Genomic DNA, 12,618 nt, shown 5'->3' with positions numbered 1-12,618 from the left:
GAACTGACCCAGTGGCTACACCTGGGCCGTTGGACTTGCGCGGAAGGGACCGACTTGCACTTAATAAGCTGCGAGACCTTGGTCCAAGGTTTCTTACGAGAAACCTCTTCCGCAGACGAGAAGTAAATGGGCTCTCTCGTCTTTGTGTGGGTGGGGCGATCTTGGGTAGATACGCCCGAAACCACGGAGGGAAAAACGTCTGTTCGTTGATCAAGGCCTGACGAACCCATAAGTCGTTCGACATTACTTCTCCCCTGGGCTTGGGAGCTTGCAAGAGGTCCCGGACTAGGTGAACGACAGGCACGAACAGACGAACCCTCGGACGCAACACTGAAACACTTTGCGCATATCACTTTATCACTTTGATTTTCTGTTTTGCACTTATTTCACTGAAATCGAAACTTTTACTGATTTCTACCTGAAACACGCAATCCTACCCTTCATTAAAAGGTAGTAATTGCGAAATCAGTCGTATAATGCAACAGAAAACATATATATAAAGATAAAGAATTCAGTGGCTGGGAAAGAGACTAAACACTAGTTCAAATAAACTACGTTTACAATCTCTCACCGCACATAGCCTGGGAACAAGAATAAAACCCTAGAAACGTTTTACCTTCTTCCCCTACAGCGACTAGGGAGGAGAGTAAAACGAGAACAACGTTACCCGCTTGAACGAAACGTTTTTTCTCCTCTCTCTCCCTCCGTCTCTATCTCTCTCTTTCTCTCTAGATTTCGCACCTGAGAGAAGAGCCCAATTATATATCGTCAAAACATGTTATTTGCTAAAGGAAAAAAACTGAAAGGTTTTCCAAATAAAAAGTTCCTTTAATTTAGAATTTAAACCATTTAAGCTAAGAAAGAATGAACGAAACGCCAGAATCGGTTTACTCTTACTGCAAAGTGAAACCGTGATACACTCTCTCTCTATCGTAACGATAGAGCGCATGTTGAACGTCCTGAACGTCAACAACTGCGTAGACTAAAAAACTAAACGTTAGTTCATCTTTGAAAACAGTACGAGACTATCAAAGAAATTCTTTCATAAAACATTAAATTTAAAAAGTTTTAAATTCTTTAAAGGTTAAATACGATATAACGGGCTCAACGTTGATTAACTTCGGTTCCAAGTTAGGACCGCCTACTATCAGAAAAGGTCGCATATAAACAAAAAATTAAAAATTTATTTTTATATGTTTATAATAAAAGGAAAGTTAATCGAAGAGGCCTAATAAAGGCGGAGAGATATAAAATATATAGATCTATAACGTGTTTAGCAAAATTACTAAAAACCTAAACACACTTCCGTCTAAGGGAAGGGTCGGCCATTTAAAAGTGAAAGAGAGTCCATACTCTCTTTGTCACCATAATTAAATCTATCCAAAACGAGTTCAAGTTTTGAAATGAAGATAAAACCCCTGCATAGCGAAAGCTCAAAACTGGAATAGTGTACTTCACCAAATAGTTGTGAAAACAAATCCAATTAGTAACAGCGTATTTAGTAGGTCTTGCCAGTGGCACGACAGAGAGAAAATTGGTTCTGTGTTGACATCGAGTACTTGAGTACCTACTTGACAGATGGCGCTGTTGATGTACACCCCCACCTGTATAGCGATCGCTGGCGTATTCCGCCCGTAGGTTTTTCTGTCGGGCAGCAGAGCTGACAGCTATATGATCATCGGGTAAGTTTAATATTGAAAAAGTGAAGTTTCCATAGATTTATTATGACGCGTTATGATTTGGCAATAATCTCAATCACAGCAACCCCTCCGAAACTCATATCATGGTCTTTGGATAAAGTCTTGCACTATGCTTCGAACATGAACAACGAGGATTGCACCCTAAATGATTTAACACAAAAAGTGATATTCCTGTTAGCTATAGCCTCAGGGGCTAGAGTTAGTGAAATAGTGGCCTTATGCAGAAACGAAGGCCATAATAAGTTCACAGAAGAGGGAGAACTGAACCTTTACCCCGATCCTACTTTTCTCGCCAAAATGAGCTGCCCACCAAAAGGTGGGGTCCTTGGAGAATCTACCCTCTGAAGGAAGATGTCCCTCTATGTCCTGTAGAGTCTCTTAAGGTCTATCTTCGAAGAACTTCAGACTTCAAGGAGGGACCGCTCTTCCGAGGCGAAACCTCAGATCAAACCTATCCCTAAAACAACTGAGGGCAAAACTCACCTACTTTATTCGCAGAGCGGATCCTGACAGTACACCCGCAGGTCACGATCCAAGAAAAGTTGCTTCTTCGTTGAACTTCTTTCAACACATGGACTTTGATAGGCTCCGCACATATACGGGTTGGAAATCATCCAGAGTGTTCTATAAACATTATGCAAAGCAAGTTCACGAGATAGAACACTTTGTGGTGGCGGCAGGTAGTGTCATAAAACCTGTCGTATAGTGCTGCGATGATCAGTGGACTGTTTTGGGACTTAACAGTGTATTGGGTGAACAGGTGTTAGCACCTTCGAGTGTAATACCTTTTAGTAAAAATCATTATGGTGATTTAAGGACTGTTCTATATAGGTGCAGAATGTAATCAATAACACCAGTGCCGTGTGAACATTTGTACACAGTGTTGAAGCATATCCAACATCTAAGTGAAATCAAACAAATTAATTTCATAATATTGAGTGGCATTTACCAATGAATTAATATATGTATATTCTTCCCTTACAGGTTAAAAAATATACATATACCAAGATGTTCATATATGAAGGTTAGATTCCTTCTACTGATACATTACCATTTGTTTTTATATTTTGTCTGTGAAAATAAAAAACTAAAAGAATGTATCCGCATCTTCTTCATCCTCAGAAGTACGAATAATATTATCCAGAGCCTTTTTATTTTTCCTAAAATAAAATCTTGTCAGTAGAATTTCTAAACGAACAACCTGGTAATCTCAAACAAGTTTCCCTCTTGTTCCTACAGAAATACAAACTTTGAATCCTTATAGCTGAAGTCGACAATTTCCCTGCAGGGCGTAGGAAGCCCTAAGTTAGTTCCAAACTTAGCAGATATGACAAATAACGGTAATTTCATATATAAAAGGTCTAGGAGACCATATAAGGAACTCATTAAAAGTAAAGGCACTTATACAAACCCACAGATATAGTGCTTTCAAGTAATTCTCTGATAAACTTCCATCAGGACGACATGGCTGAGCCCAGAAAATGGATTTTGAGCAAAGCGAAAAATCTATTTTGGGTGATATGGCCATGTCTTCCTGATGGACCCTCCCTTCTTTCAAAAGGAGAACAACAACTATGTAATGAAAGACCCTACCCAAAACTACTCTATCTGCGGCTATTCCTGCTTAAATGCAACACGGAATAAGGCACCGTAGTAGTACAGGGAGGGGATCCACTGGGTACCTTGATAACGGCTCCCCTTCATTTCGCCACTCTTCCCCTTCAAAGAGTAAAATCTATTCGGGGTGAAGATTGCCATGTGTTGTATCAAAAAATATGTCCCCTGATATTATGCAATATCCTTAAAGTTATATTAATGATACTCGCGCCAGGAGTTAGAATTCTGGAGACCTATGGTTAATTCTCTGGGAGTATCACTGTAGCTAAATATCCCTTAGAAAGCTGCCTAAAGGAACCCTCCATCAGGACGACATGGCCATATCACCCAAAAATAAATTTTTCGCTTTGCTCAAAATCCGTTTTTCACTCCCTGGAGCTAAGCAGTAAACACATTGACAGCTGGGTAACATGATCAAATATGGAGGCTTAGCACAAGTTAATGCACAAGTAGCATTATCTCCTGAATTAGTACTGGTTCTCAATGATGACTTACCATCATACCAGATGATTTCTAACATTGGAGGTGCTGTGCTATGATGGGTTCAATGGAGCCTGAACTCGTGAGTCTACCTACACACGGAGTCCATACTTTGCAAAATGATATATTGACCTTAGAGCAGAGGAAGACAATATTTCTTTTATCTTTTTATGTCATATTTGATTTCCTGTTCTAGCCTTTACATGAGAGTTCTTGGAGACTACACTGCAGATTAAACCCAAAACTTAGAAGAATATTATTCTACTCAAGTAAAAATGGGTTCCATATGTTTGTGACTAACTATACACTGCAAAATTTACTATTTTCTTCTGAAGAACAGTAGCAAATAATAATAAAATTTATACACTAACTTTCCAACAAAGCAAAGTTTGTCCATTTTGAACATTACCATACTCTTCAAGTAACAAACTTTCAAAAAGATATAAGCATATTTCATATATTATATAAATAAAGTTTTCTTGAATATTCACAGGTCAGTCCCGTAAAATAAAGACCATCAAGAGATAAAAGAAAATGTTTCACAACAACCAACACAACACTACACCTTTAAGAGATAAAACAAAATGTTTCACAACAACCAACACAAAACTACACCTTTAAGAGATAAAACAAAATGTTTCACAACAACCAACACAAAATTACACCTTTAAGAGATAAAACAAAATGTTTCATAACAACCACCACAATACTACACCTTTAAGAGACAAAATAAAATACTTCCAAACAACCAACACAACACTACATCCAAATTTTCATGTTCTTACCTGAGTAGCTTGCAGTATCTTCCTCTCAGTATTGTGAGTAAAAGCCCATAAACCTGTTTGATATGACGCTTCTAATTGCTTATACATAGCAGCTTTGATGATGAAGTATCTTGGTTTACTTGTACTGCTTGCTCCTTCAGACCCATTGTTGCTGCTATTACTTGCTTTACTGCTCAAGTTTCCTAAAATATGGGATACTTTTATATGGAATATACACCAACAACAAATATAAAATACATTTAAGCAAAAAACAATCTTAAAGACAAAAATTAAGGCTTGTCATATAAATACATTACATACAGTTAATGTTGTCCATACATTTTAACCAACTAAAAATTCTTCCAATGAATTTTATATCTATCAATTTACACCAGTGGATCAAGTATTTCTTTGTCTTGTCAACCTTTGACATAGAAATTGGGGTGCACATAAGGGAGTAAATCTATACAAACAATGGGTCTGTACTGAAAAAAAAAATTAGTTTTTGAATTCCTCCTCTACTTAAACCAGATGGCTACGTCACTCACTATCCAAAGGAAAAGGCAATCGTTTTGACTGGTGCGCTTGACAGTGAGCAGAGTAATGAGAAATCTGATGTTCCTTATTCCTGTTTTCCCAAGGCTAAAATAACTAGTTTAGCCTTTTGGTCTTGTGAAACTAAGTCTCTCCTGAAGAAGGACCTTCATGCTTATGGATGCTAAGTTACCTGTTATTTTCTGCAAGTTAGCGATGAAGAGGTTCTTTTAGCACTTGGAGAATTGGTAATGTTATTACATTATTTAAATATGTTTGTTGTAGCTCAAGTCCAGCTGATTCCTACCCAATTCCATAACTACAATATTATCAAGTTTTGAATGGCTGGGCAAAACAACTAAACAGGTTAGCTGAAGGTAGTCATCTGTTCCCTAGTTTACAATTTGACTTTTGTAAAGGCCTTGGAGCAAGTGATGCCCCTCTTACAATCTCCAATGCTGAATAGAAATCCCTTGATTGTGGTCAGGAAGTTTGTATGATTGGCCTTGATTTTAGTGCAGTATTTGCCCATGTTAATAATTTTCAAAATTTTCAAAATCAAAATAGTTGGGAGTGGGTGAGTCTTTTCTTAGCATCATTATTGAACATTAAAGTAAAAGATTGCAGAGCTGTTGTTGATAGGCACCATAGTGAGTATAGTAATGTGATGTCTGGTGTTCCTCAGGGTAGAGTTTTTGGCCCATTACTTTTCATATTATAAACACAAGTGGTTTGGCCTAGAAAACAAGCTCAATTGTGCAGCTGATGCTACTCTCTGCATCAATTCCATCTCCTGAATGTAAATGTGGGGTGGCTGAATCTCTAAATAGAGATCTATATAAAATTATTACGTGGTGCAAATTATGGGGCATGAAGTTGAACCCTAACAAAAATCAAAATATGATTGTAAGTAAGTCAAGAATAGTGGCTCAACATCCAGATCTCAGCACTGATAATGTTTCTTTAACTCTGTAGAACTTAAAATTTTAGATGTGATTTTTTAAAGCAAATTCACCTTTGAGAAACACATTTGGTCTGTCTCTTCTTCAATTGCATAAAACATAGGCTTATTGAGAAAGTTTTTTACAAGATTTTCGGTGATCAATCTATTCTGAAGAAGTGTTTTTATTCTCTCATTCTGCCTTGTTTCAAGTATTGTCCTCCTGTCTGGTCTTCAGCTGATGAATGTTATCTTAATTTGTTGGACAGGAACTTACAGTCTATTAAATTTCATATCACCATTCATATACCAATTTCTGGTACTGTCGTTCAGTTATTTCATTAGCATATTTTTCATAATTCTGATCATCCTTTGCATTCAGATCTTACCGGACAGTACTTTCCAGTTTAAAATACTAAGTACTGTATGCAGTTAATTCTAATGATCACGACTTTACCACCATAAGGCTCAATACTACACAGTATTCTAGACGTTTTATTCCAGCTGTGACCAAGTTGTGGAATGATCTTCCTAATCAGGCTGCGAGTTCAAACTCGCAGCGAATGTTTTATGTTGAACACTCTGACACTTCTCTTTTTAAAGTTTATATTTGAAAGATCTATTCTAATGTTGTTAATATTCTTAAAGTGTTTTATTTTATCTGTTCATTACTTCATTTGCTGTTTATGTGTATCCTTAATTCGTTTCCTCACTGGGGCTATTTTTCCCTGTTGGAGCTCTTGGGCTTATGGCATCCTGATTTTCCAACTAGGGTTGTAGATTAGCTAATAATAATAATAATAATAATAATAATAATAATAATAATAATAATAATAATATCATTAGCTTTACAACAGAAAGAGAGGGAGTTTCTTTCAAGGAATTTACACCTGTATTAAGTTGTGACATACAAAGAAATGAACTCACCCTATTACTGTCATTAGTAGTAGCACCTCTTTCAATATTAAACAAAGAAACATAAGCACTTAACTAGAGAAACCCCTACATCCATATATCATAAGCGACAAGATAATGAAGAATATTAAACCAGTGTTTGACTAACACCACCTACGGTATTGGTAGTGTTCCTATTTTCAAATAAAATACTTTATAAATCTGGTTTTAACCTATTCGCTGACAGAGCCTATACACTGAAGCTTGTAGCATAATGAATACTGGGTTGTTTCAATGAAATATTAAACATTTCATAACCAAATAGACCATTACCATACTTTGGAATCAGATGAGCAATTACTAAGGTAATTAAATGGGTGGTATTATTTATAAAACTTTGAATCATCAGAACATAGAACTGTATATATATTCAGTATGTCCTCAGGTTTCAATGGTTTATGCTTGGGTTCCATGGAAAAAATGCAGCTCCCATAAAGGAATTGTATGATTTATTTTATTAGTTTCATTTTATCATTCTATAGCGCCAACGTTATCCTTGCGTGTCGTAAGAGGCGACTAAAAGGGACGGAACGAGGGGGATGGAAACCCCCTCTCCTGTATTTACAATCCTGTGAGACATCAGCAAAGAGATGGAGCTGGTGGAGAGTGACTGCTCCCCACACTCTAGTTTTGGGGTGTCTGAATGTGCGTGGATGTAGTACGATAGAGAGTAAAAGATGTGAGATTGGAAGTATGTTTAGGAATAGAAGGATGGATGTATTGGCCTTGTGTGAGACGAAGATAAAAGAGAAGGGTGTAGTGATGTTTGGTGAAATGTCTGGTAGAGTGTCTGGGATTGAAAGGGGAAGAGCGAGAGAGGGTGTGGCTTTATTGCCGAGTGAATGGATGACAGGTAAAGTAGTGGAATGGAAGGAGATATGATCTAGCTTAATGTGGGTAAGGGTTAGGTTAGGGTAGGGAATGTTGGGTGTTTGTCAGTGCGTATGGGCCAGGTAGTGAGAAAAGTGAAGAAGAGCGGAATGAGTTCTGGAATGAATTAACTAGGTGTGTGGAAGGACTGGGTAGAAGGAATTATGTAGTTGTCATGGATGACTTAAATGCTAGAGTGGGCACTGGAGAGGTAGAAGGTGTCATTGGGAAGTATGGCATACCAGGTGAAAATGAGAGTGGTGAGAGACTGGTGGATATGTGTGTTGAGCTAGAGATGGTGATAAGTAATAGCTTTTTCAAAAAGAAAGATAAAAATAAGTATACATGGGTAAGAGTGGCAAATGGAAGAGTAGTAGAAAGGGCATTAATGGATTATGTGTTGATAACTTAAACAATGTTTGGAAGATTGAAAGACGTGCACGTGTTTAGGGGTATGGCTAACGGTATGTCTGATCATTTTTTGGTGGAAGGAAAATTAGTTGTGGTAAAAGAGTGGGGGAATAGAGTAGGTGTATGTAAAAGGGAGCTAGTGAGGGTTGAAGAGCTAATAAAACCGGGGGTAAAAAGTAAATATCAGGAAAGGTTGAAAATGACATATGACGAAGTGAAAGTAAGAGAAACTGGCAATTTAGAGGAGGAGTGGAAGTTAGTAAAAGAAAATTTTGTTGGGATTGCAAGTGATGTGTGTGGCAAAAAGGTTGTTGGAGGCAGCATGAGGAAGGGCAGTGAATGGTGGAATGAAGGAGTGAAGGTAAAAGTGGAAGAGAAGAAGAGGGCTTTTGAAAAATGGCTGCAGAGTAACAGTATAGAGAAGTATGAAAAATATAGGGAGAAAAATGTGGAAGTAAAGCGCAAGGTACGTGAGGCCAAGAGGGCAGCTGACCTGAGGTGGGGTTAGGGATTGGGTCATTCATATGAAGAGAATAAGAAGAAGTTTTGGAAAGAAGTAAAGAGAGTAAGGAAGGCTGGCGCAAGAATTGAAGAAACAGTGAAAGATGGAAATGGAAGGTTGTTAAAAGGAGAGGAGGCAAGGAAAAGGTGGGCGGAATATTTTGAAAGTTTACTGAATGTTGAGGATAATAGGGAGGCAGATATAATTGCTGTTGCAAGTGTTGAGGTGCCGGTGATGGGAGATGAGAATGAGAGAGAGATTACAAGAGAGGAAGTGAGGAGAGCACTAGATGAAACGAGAGTAGGAAAAGCATCTAATATGGATGGTGTGAGAGCTGAGATGTTGAAGGAAGGGGGTGTGACTGTATTGAATGGTTGGTGAGATTGTTTAATATGTGTTTTGTGTTGTCAATGGTACCAGTAGATTGGGTTTGTGCATGTATTGTACCACTATATAAGGGTAAGGGAGATGTGCATGAGAGTTGTAATTCAAGAGGTATTAGTTTGTTGAGTGTAGTTGGAAAAGTGTATGGTAGAGTACTGATTAAAAGGATTAAGGATAAAACAGAGAATACAATCTTAGAAGTAAAGGGTGGTTTTAGAAGAAGTAAGGGTTGTATGAATCAGATTTTTACAGTTAGGCAGATATGCGAGAAATATTTAGCAAAAGGTAAGGTGTATGTTGCGTTTATGGATCTGGAGAAAGCGTCTGATAGAGTTGATAGGGAAGCAATGTGGAATGTGATGAGGTTATATGGAGTTGGTGGAAGGTTGTTGCAAGCAGTGAAAAGTTTCTACAAAGGTAGTAAAGCATGTGTTAGGATAGGAAATGAAGTGAGCGATTGGTTTCCGGTGAGAGTGGGACTGAGACAGGGATGTGTGATGTCGCCATGGTTGATTAACTTGTATGTTGATGGAGTGGTGAGAGAGGTGAATGCTCGAGTGCTTGGACGAGGATTAAAACTGGTAGACAAGAATGATCATGAATGGGAGGTAAATCAGTTGTTGTCTGCGGATAATACTATACTGGTTGCAAACACGGAAGAGAAGCTTGGCCGATTAGTGACAGAATTTGGAATGGTGTGTGAGAGAAGGAAGTTGAGAGTTAATGTGGGTAAGAGTAAGGTTATGAGATATATGAGAAGGGAAGGTGGTGCAAGGTTGAATGTCACGTTGAATGGAGAGTTACTTGAGGAGGTGGATCAGTTTAATTACTTGGGGTCTGTTGTTGCAGCAAATGGTGGAATGGGAAGCAGATGTACGTCAGAGGGTGAATGAAGGTTGCAAAGTGTTGGGGGCAGTTAAGGGAGTAGTAAAAAATAGAGTTCTATATGAGAGAGTGATTGTACTAACTGTGATGTATGGATTGGAGTTGTGTGGAATCAAAGTGACGGAGATAGAAATTGAATGTGTTTGAGATGAAGTGTCTAAGGAGTATGGCTGGTGTATCTCGAGTAGATAGGGTTAGGAACGAAGTGGTGAGGGTGAGAACCGGTATAAGAAATGAGTTAGCGGCTAGAGTGGATATAAATGTGTTGAGGTGGTTTGGCCATGTTGAGAGAATGGAAAATGGTTGTCTGCTAAAGAAGATGATGAATGCAAGAGTTGATGGGAGAAGTACAAGAGGAAGGCGAAGGTTTGGGTGGATGGATGGAGTGAAGAAAGCTCTGGGTGATATGAGGATAGATGTGAGAGAGGCAAGAGAGCGGGCTAGGAATAGGAATGAATGGCGAGCGATTGTGACGCAGTTCCGGTAGGCCCTGCTGCTTCCTCCGGTGCCTTAGATGACCGCGGAGGTAGCAGCAGTAGGGGATTCAGCATTATGAAGCTTCATCTGTGGTGGATAATGTGGGAGGTTGGGCTGTGGCACCCTAGCAGTACCAGCTGAACTCGGTTGAGTCCCTGGTTAGGCTGAAGGAACGTAGAGAGGAGAGGTCACCTTTTATTTTTTTTCATTTTTTTTTCATTTGTTGATGTCGGCTACCCCCCAAAATTGGGGGAAGTGCCTTGGTATATGTATGCATGTATTCTATATCTATGTCCCCCAATTTTTTATTTTCTTGGTTATTACTTAAAATTACAACAGCAATAGATTTACATCTAGTCACAGGATCAGATCTCCATTGTAATCTGAGGACCTACTGTATGTGTTCATACATTAATTATATTATATACCTTTTAGAAAAAAAGTGGAAGAACTAAACAATAGAAACTGTTGTAAATTCTGACAAATATTAATACATTATTGTAAAATATTTCTCCAAAAATCTTCAAGAAGCATAATTTTAATGCTAAAAAATATTGAATAGTTAAAAAGTCAGGAATTACCTTTACTATCTTTGACTCCTATTTTACTACTGGCATTGGTCATCATTCCTCCTCCACCAGAAGCCGCTACTGTTGTTCTTACTGGAATATTAATTGCTGAGGAAGATGTTGTCTTAATAGATGAATTGCTAGTACTTGTACTTGAACTAAGACTCTTATTTACACTTGCTGTAGTGCTAGATGTAATCGAAGAACTACAGACCGATGAAGTAACACTGTTTGTATTAGAAGCTGTGGTGGTAGTCGATTTATTTGCAAAAGCCGGTGAGAACGCACAATTATTATTTGAGCTTGACAATGCGACACTGGAGGTATTACTGCTAAATACTGGGCCAGTATTGAAACTGGTCAAGTTACCGCTGGCTGAACTAACAGAACTTGCCACTGTGACTGTTTTTGGAGTACAGCTGTTAGTCGTTGAGAACTTTGAAGCTGAAGAGTGAGGGGCACAAATAGTTGGTGTAGTTGGGGCTAGCGTTGGGGTGGCAGTATCACTGGTTCGTCTTGAGGAAGATCGACTAGATTGAGAGTCTTCAGATGTACCACCTGATAATCCACCTTCTGTAAATGACAAAAATTATTAATACAAATTAAAATCAAAAGGAAATAAAATGAAAAATTTAATCTATTACTTAACCCCTTCACTACAAGGCAGTGGATCCACCTTCAAGCTATATGTCAGATTTGTCACCATTGGATACCAATCCTAACTTACTCTATCATAACCTACATTTCCATGTTTATTTGTTTTACTGCTGTTTACAGAATAAATTTTTCAAAAGTCTGCTTCATTTTCTATTGTATTTCACTCTACAGCAAACAACCAAAATATTTTTCCCATTCATTGTGAAGTGATTACAGAATAGTTTTTTAAAAAAATCTTTTTACTTTACATTATTTTCTCCAAATATTGGTAAAGCACTTTAATTTTGTATAAAAAAAAACTTTATATTCATTGAAATGACAGCTATTCTTTAATAATTCCACATTAAATACCCATCAAAAAACATAAATACTTTCAGTAATAATGGACTTGAGAGAGAGAGAGAGAGAGAGAGAGAGAGAGAGAGAGAGAGAGAGAGAGAGAGAGAGAGAGAGAGAGAGAGAACAACTACAGTATGTAACATTATTCTTGTTCACAGAAATGTTACCATATAAAATTTCTTCAAGGAAAGTAGTAAATGAGCAAACATATGCTTAAGTAAGTATAGCAGTACATGTGTATGTTTCTATGTAAAAGATGACCCTTAAATCCTAAAATTCACCTCGGAAAATTGGGGGACGTCTTATACAACCGATACAAAAATCACAGCTGGAATTACAAATGATGTTTACTGTCTTGGTATAGTAACTGATAATAAATAAAATCAACCTATATTTACCATACATATTATTGGTACCGTATGAGTTCATGATAAATAACTTATTTGAGAAAAAATTCCATATCAACAATGAAATCCACTTTTCTCTATGAGTTCAGCTGAGAAAATGTAAATATCAAGTTATGGTTGCACTCTCA

The 12,618-nt window shown here is 37.7% G+C and overlaps 1 protein-coding gene across 2 annotated transcripts in view; it reads right to left on the bottom strand.

The window, feature by feature from the left end:
* Positions 1-12,618, bottom strand: part of LOC137655672 (3'-5' RNA helicase YTHDC2-like) — a 388,907-nt gene that overhangs the window by 39,821 nt on the left and 336,468 nt on the right. For both annotated transcript variants that reach the window (XM_068389626.1, XM_068389627.1), the window contains exons 25-26: positions 11,100-11,660; positions 4,583-4,764 (exon numbers count right to left, since the gene is read on the bottom strand). In XM_068389626.1, the coding sequence (XP_068245727.1) occupies positions 4,583-4,764; positions 11,100-11,660 (743 nt within the window). The remainder of the gene's footprint in view (positions 1-4,582; positions 4,765-11,099; positions 11,661-12,618) is intronic.

Source organism: Palaemon carinicauda, chromosome 16 (genome assembly GCF_036898095.1).
Source record: "Palaemon carinicauda isolate YSFRI2023 chromosome 16, ASM3689809v2, whole genome shotgun sequence".
Lineage (NCBI taxonomy): Eukaryota > Metazoa > Arthropoda > Malacostraca > Decapoda > Palaemonidae > Palaemon > Palaemon carinicauda.
The sequence above is the reverse complement of the archived record's forward strand: the minus strand, read 5'-3'. Positions and strand labels throughout refer to the sequence as shown.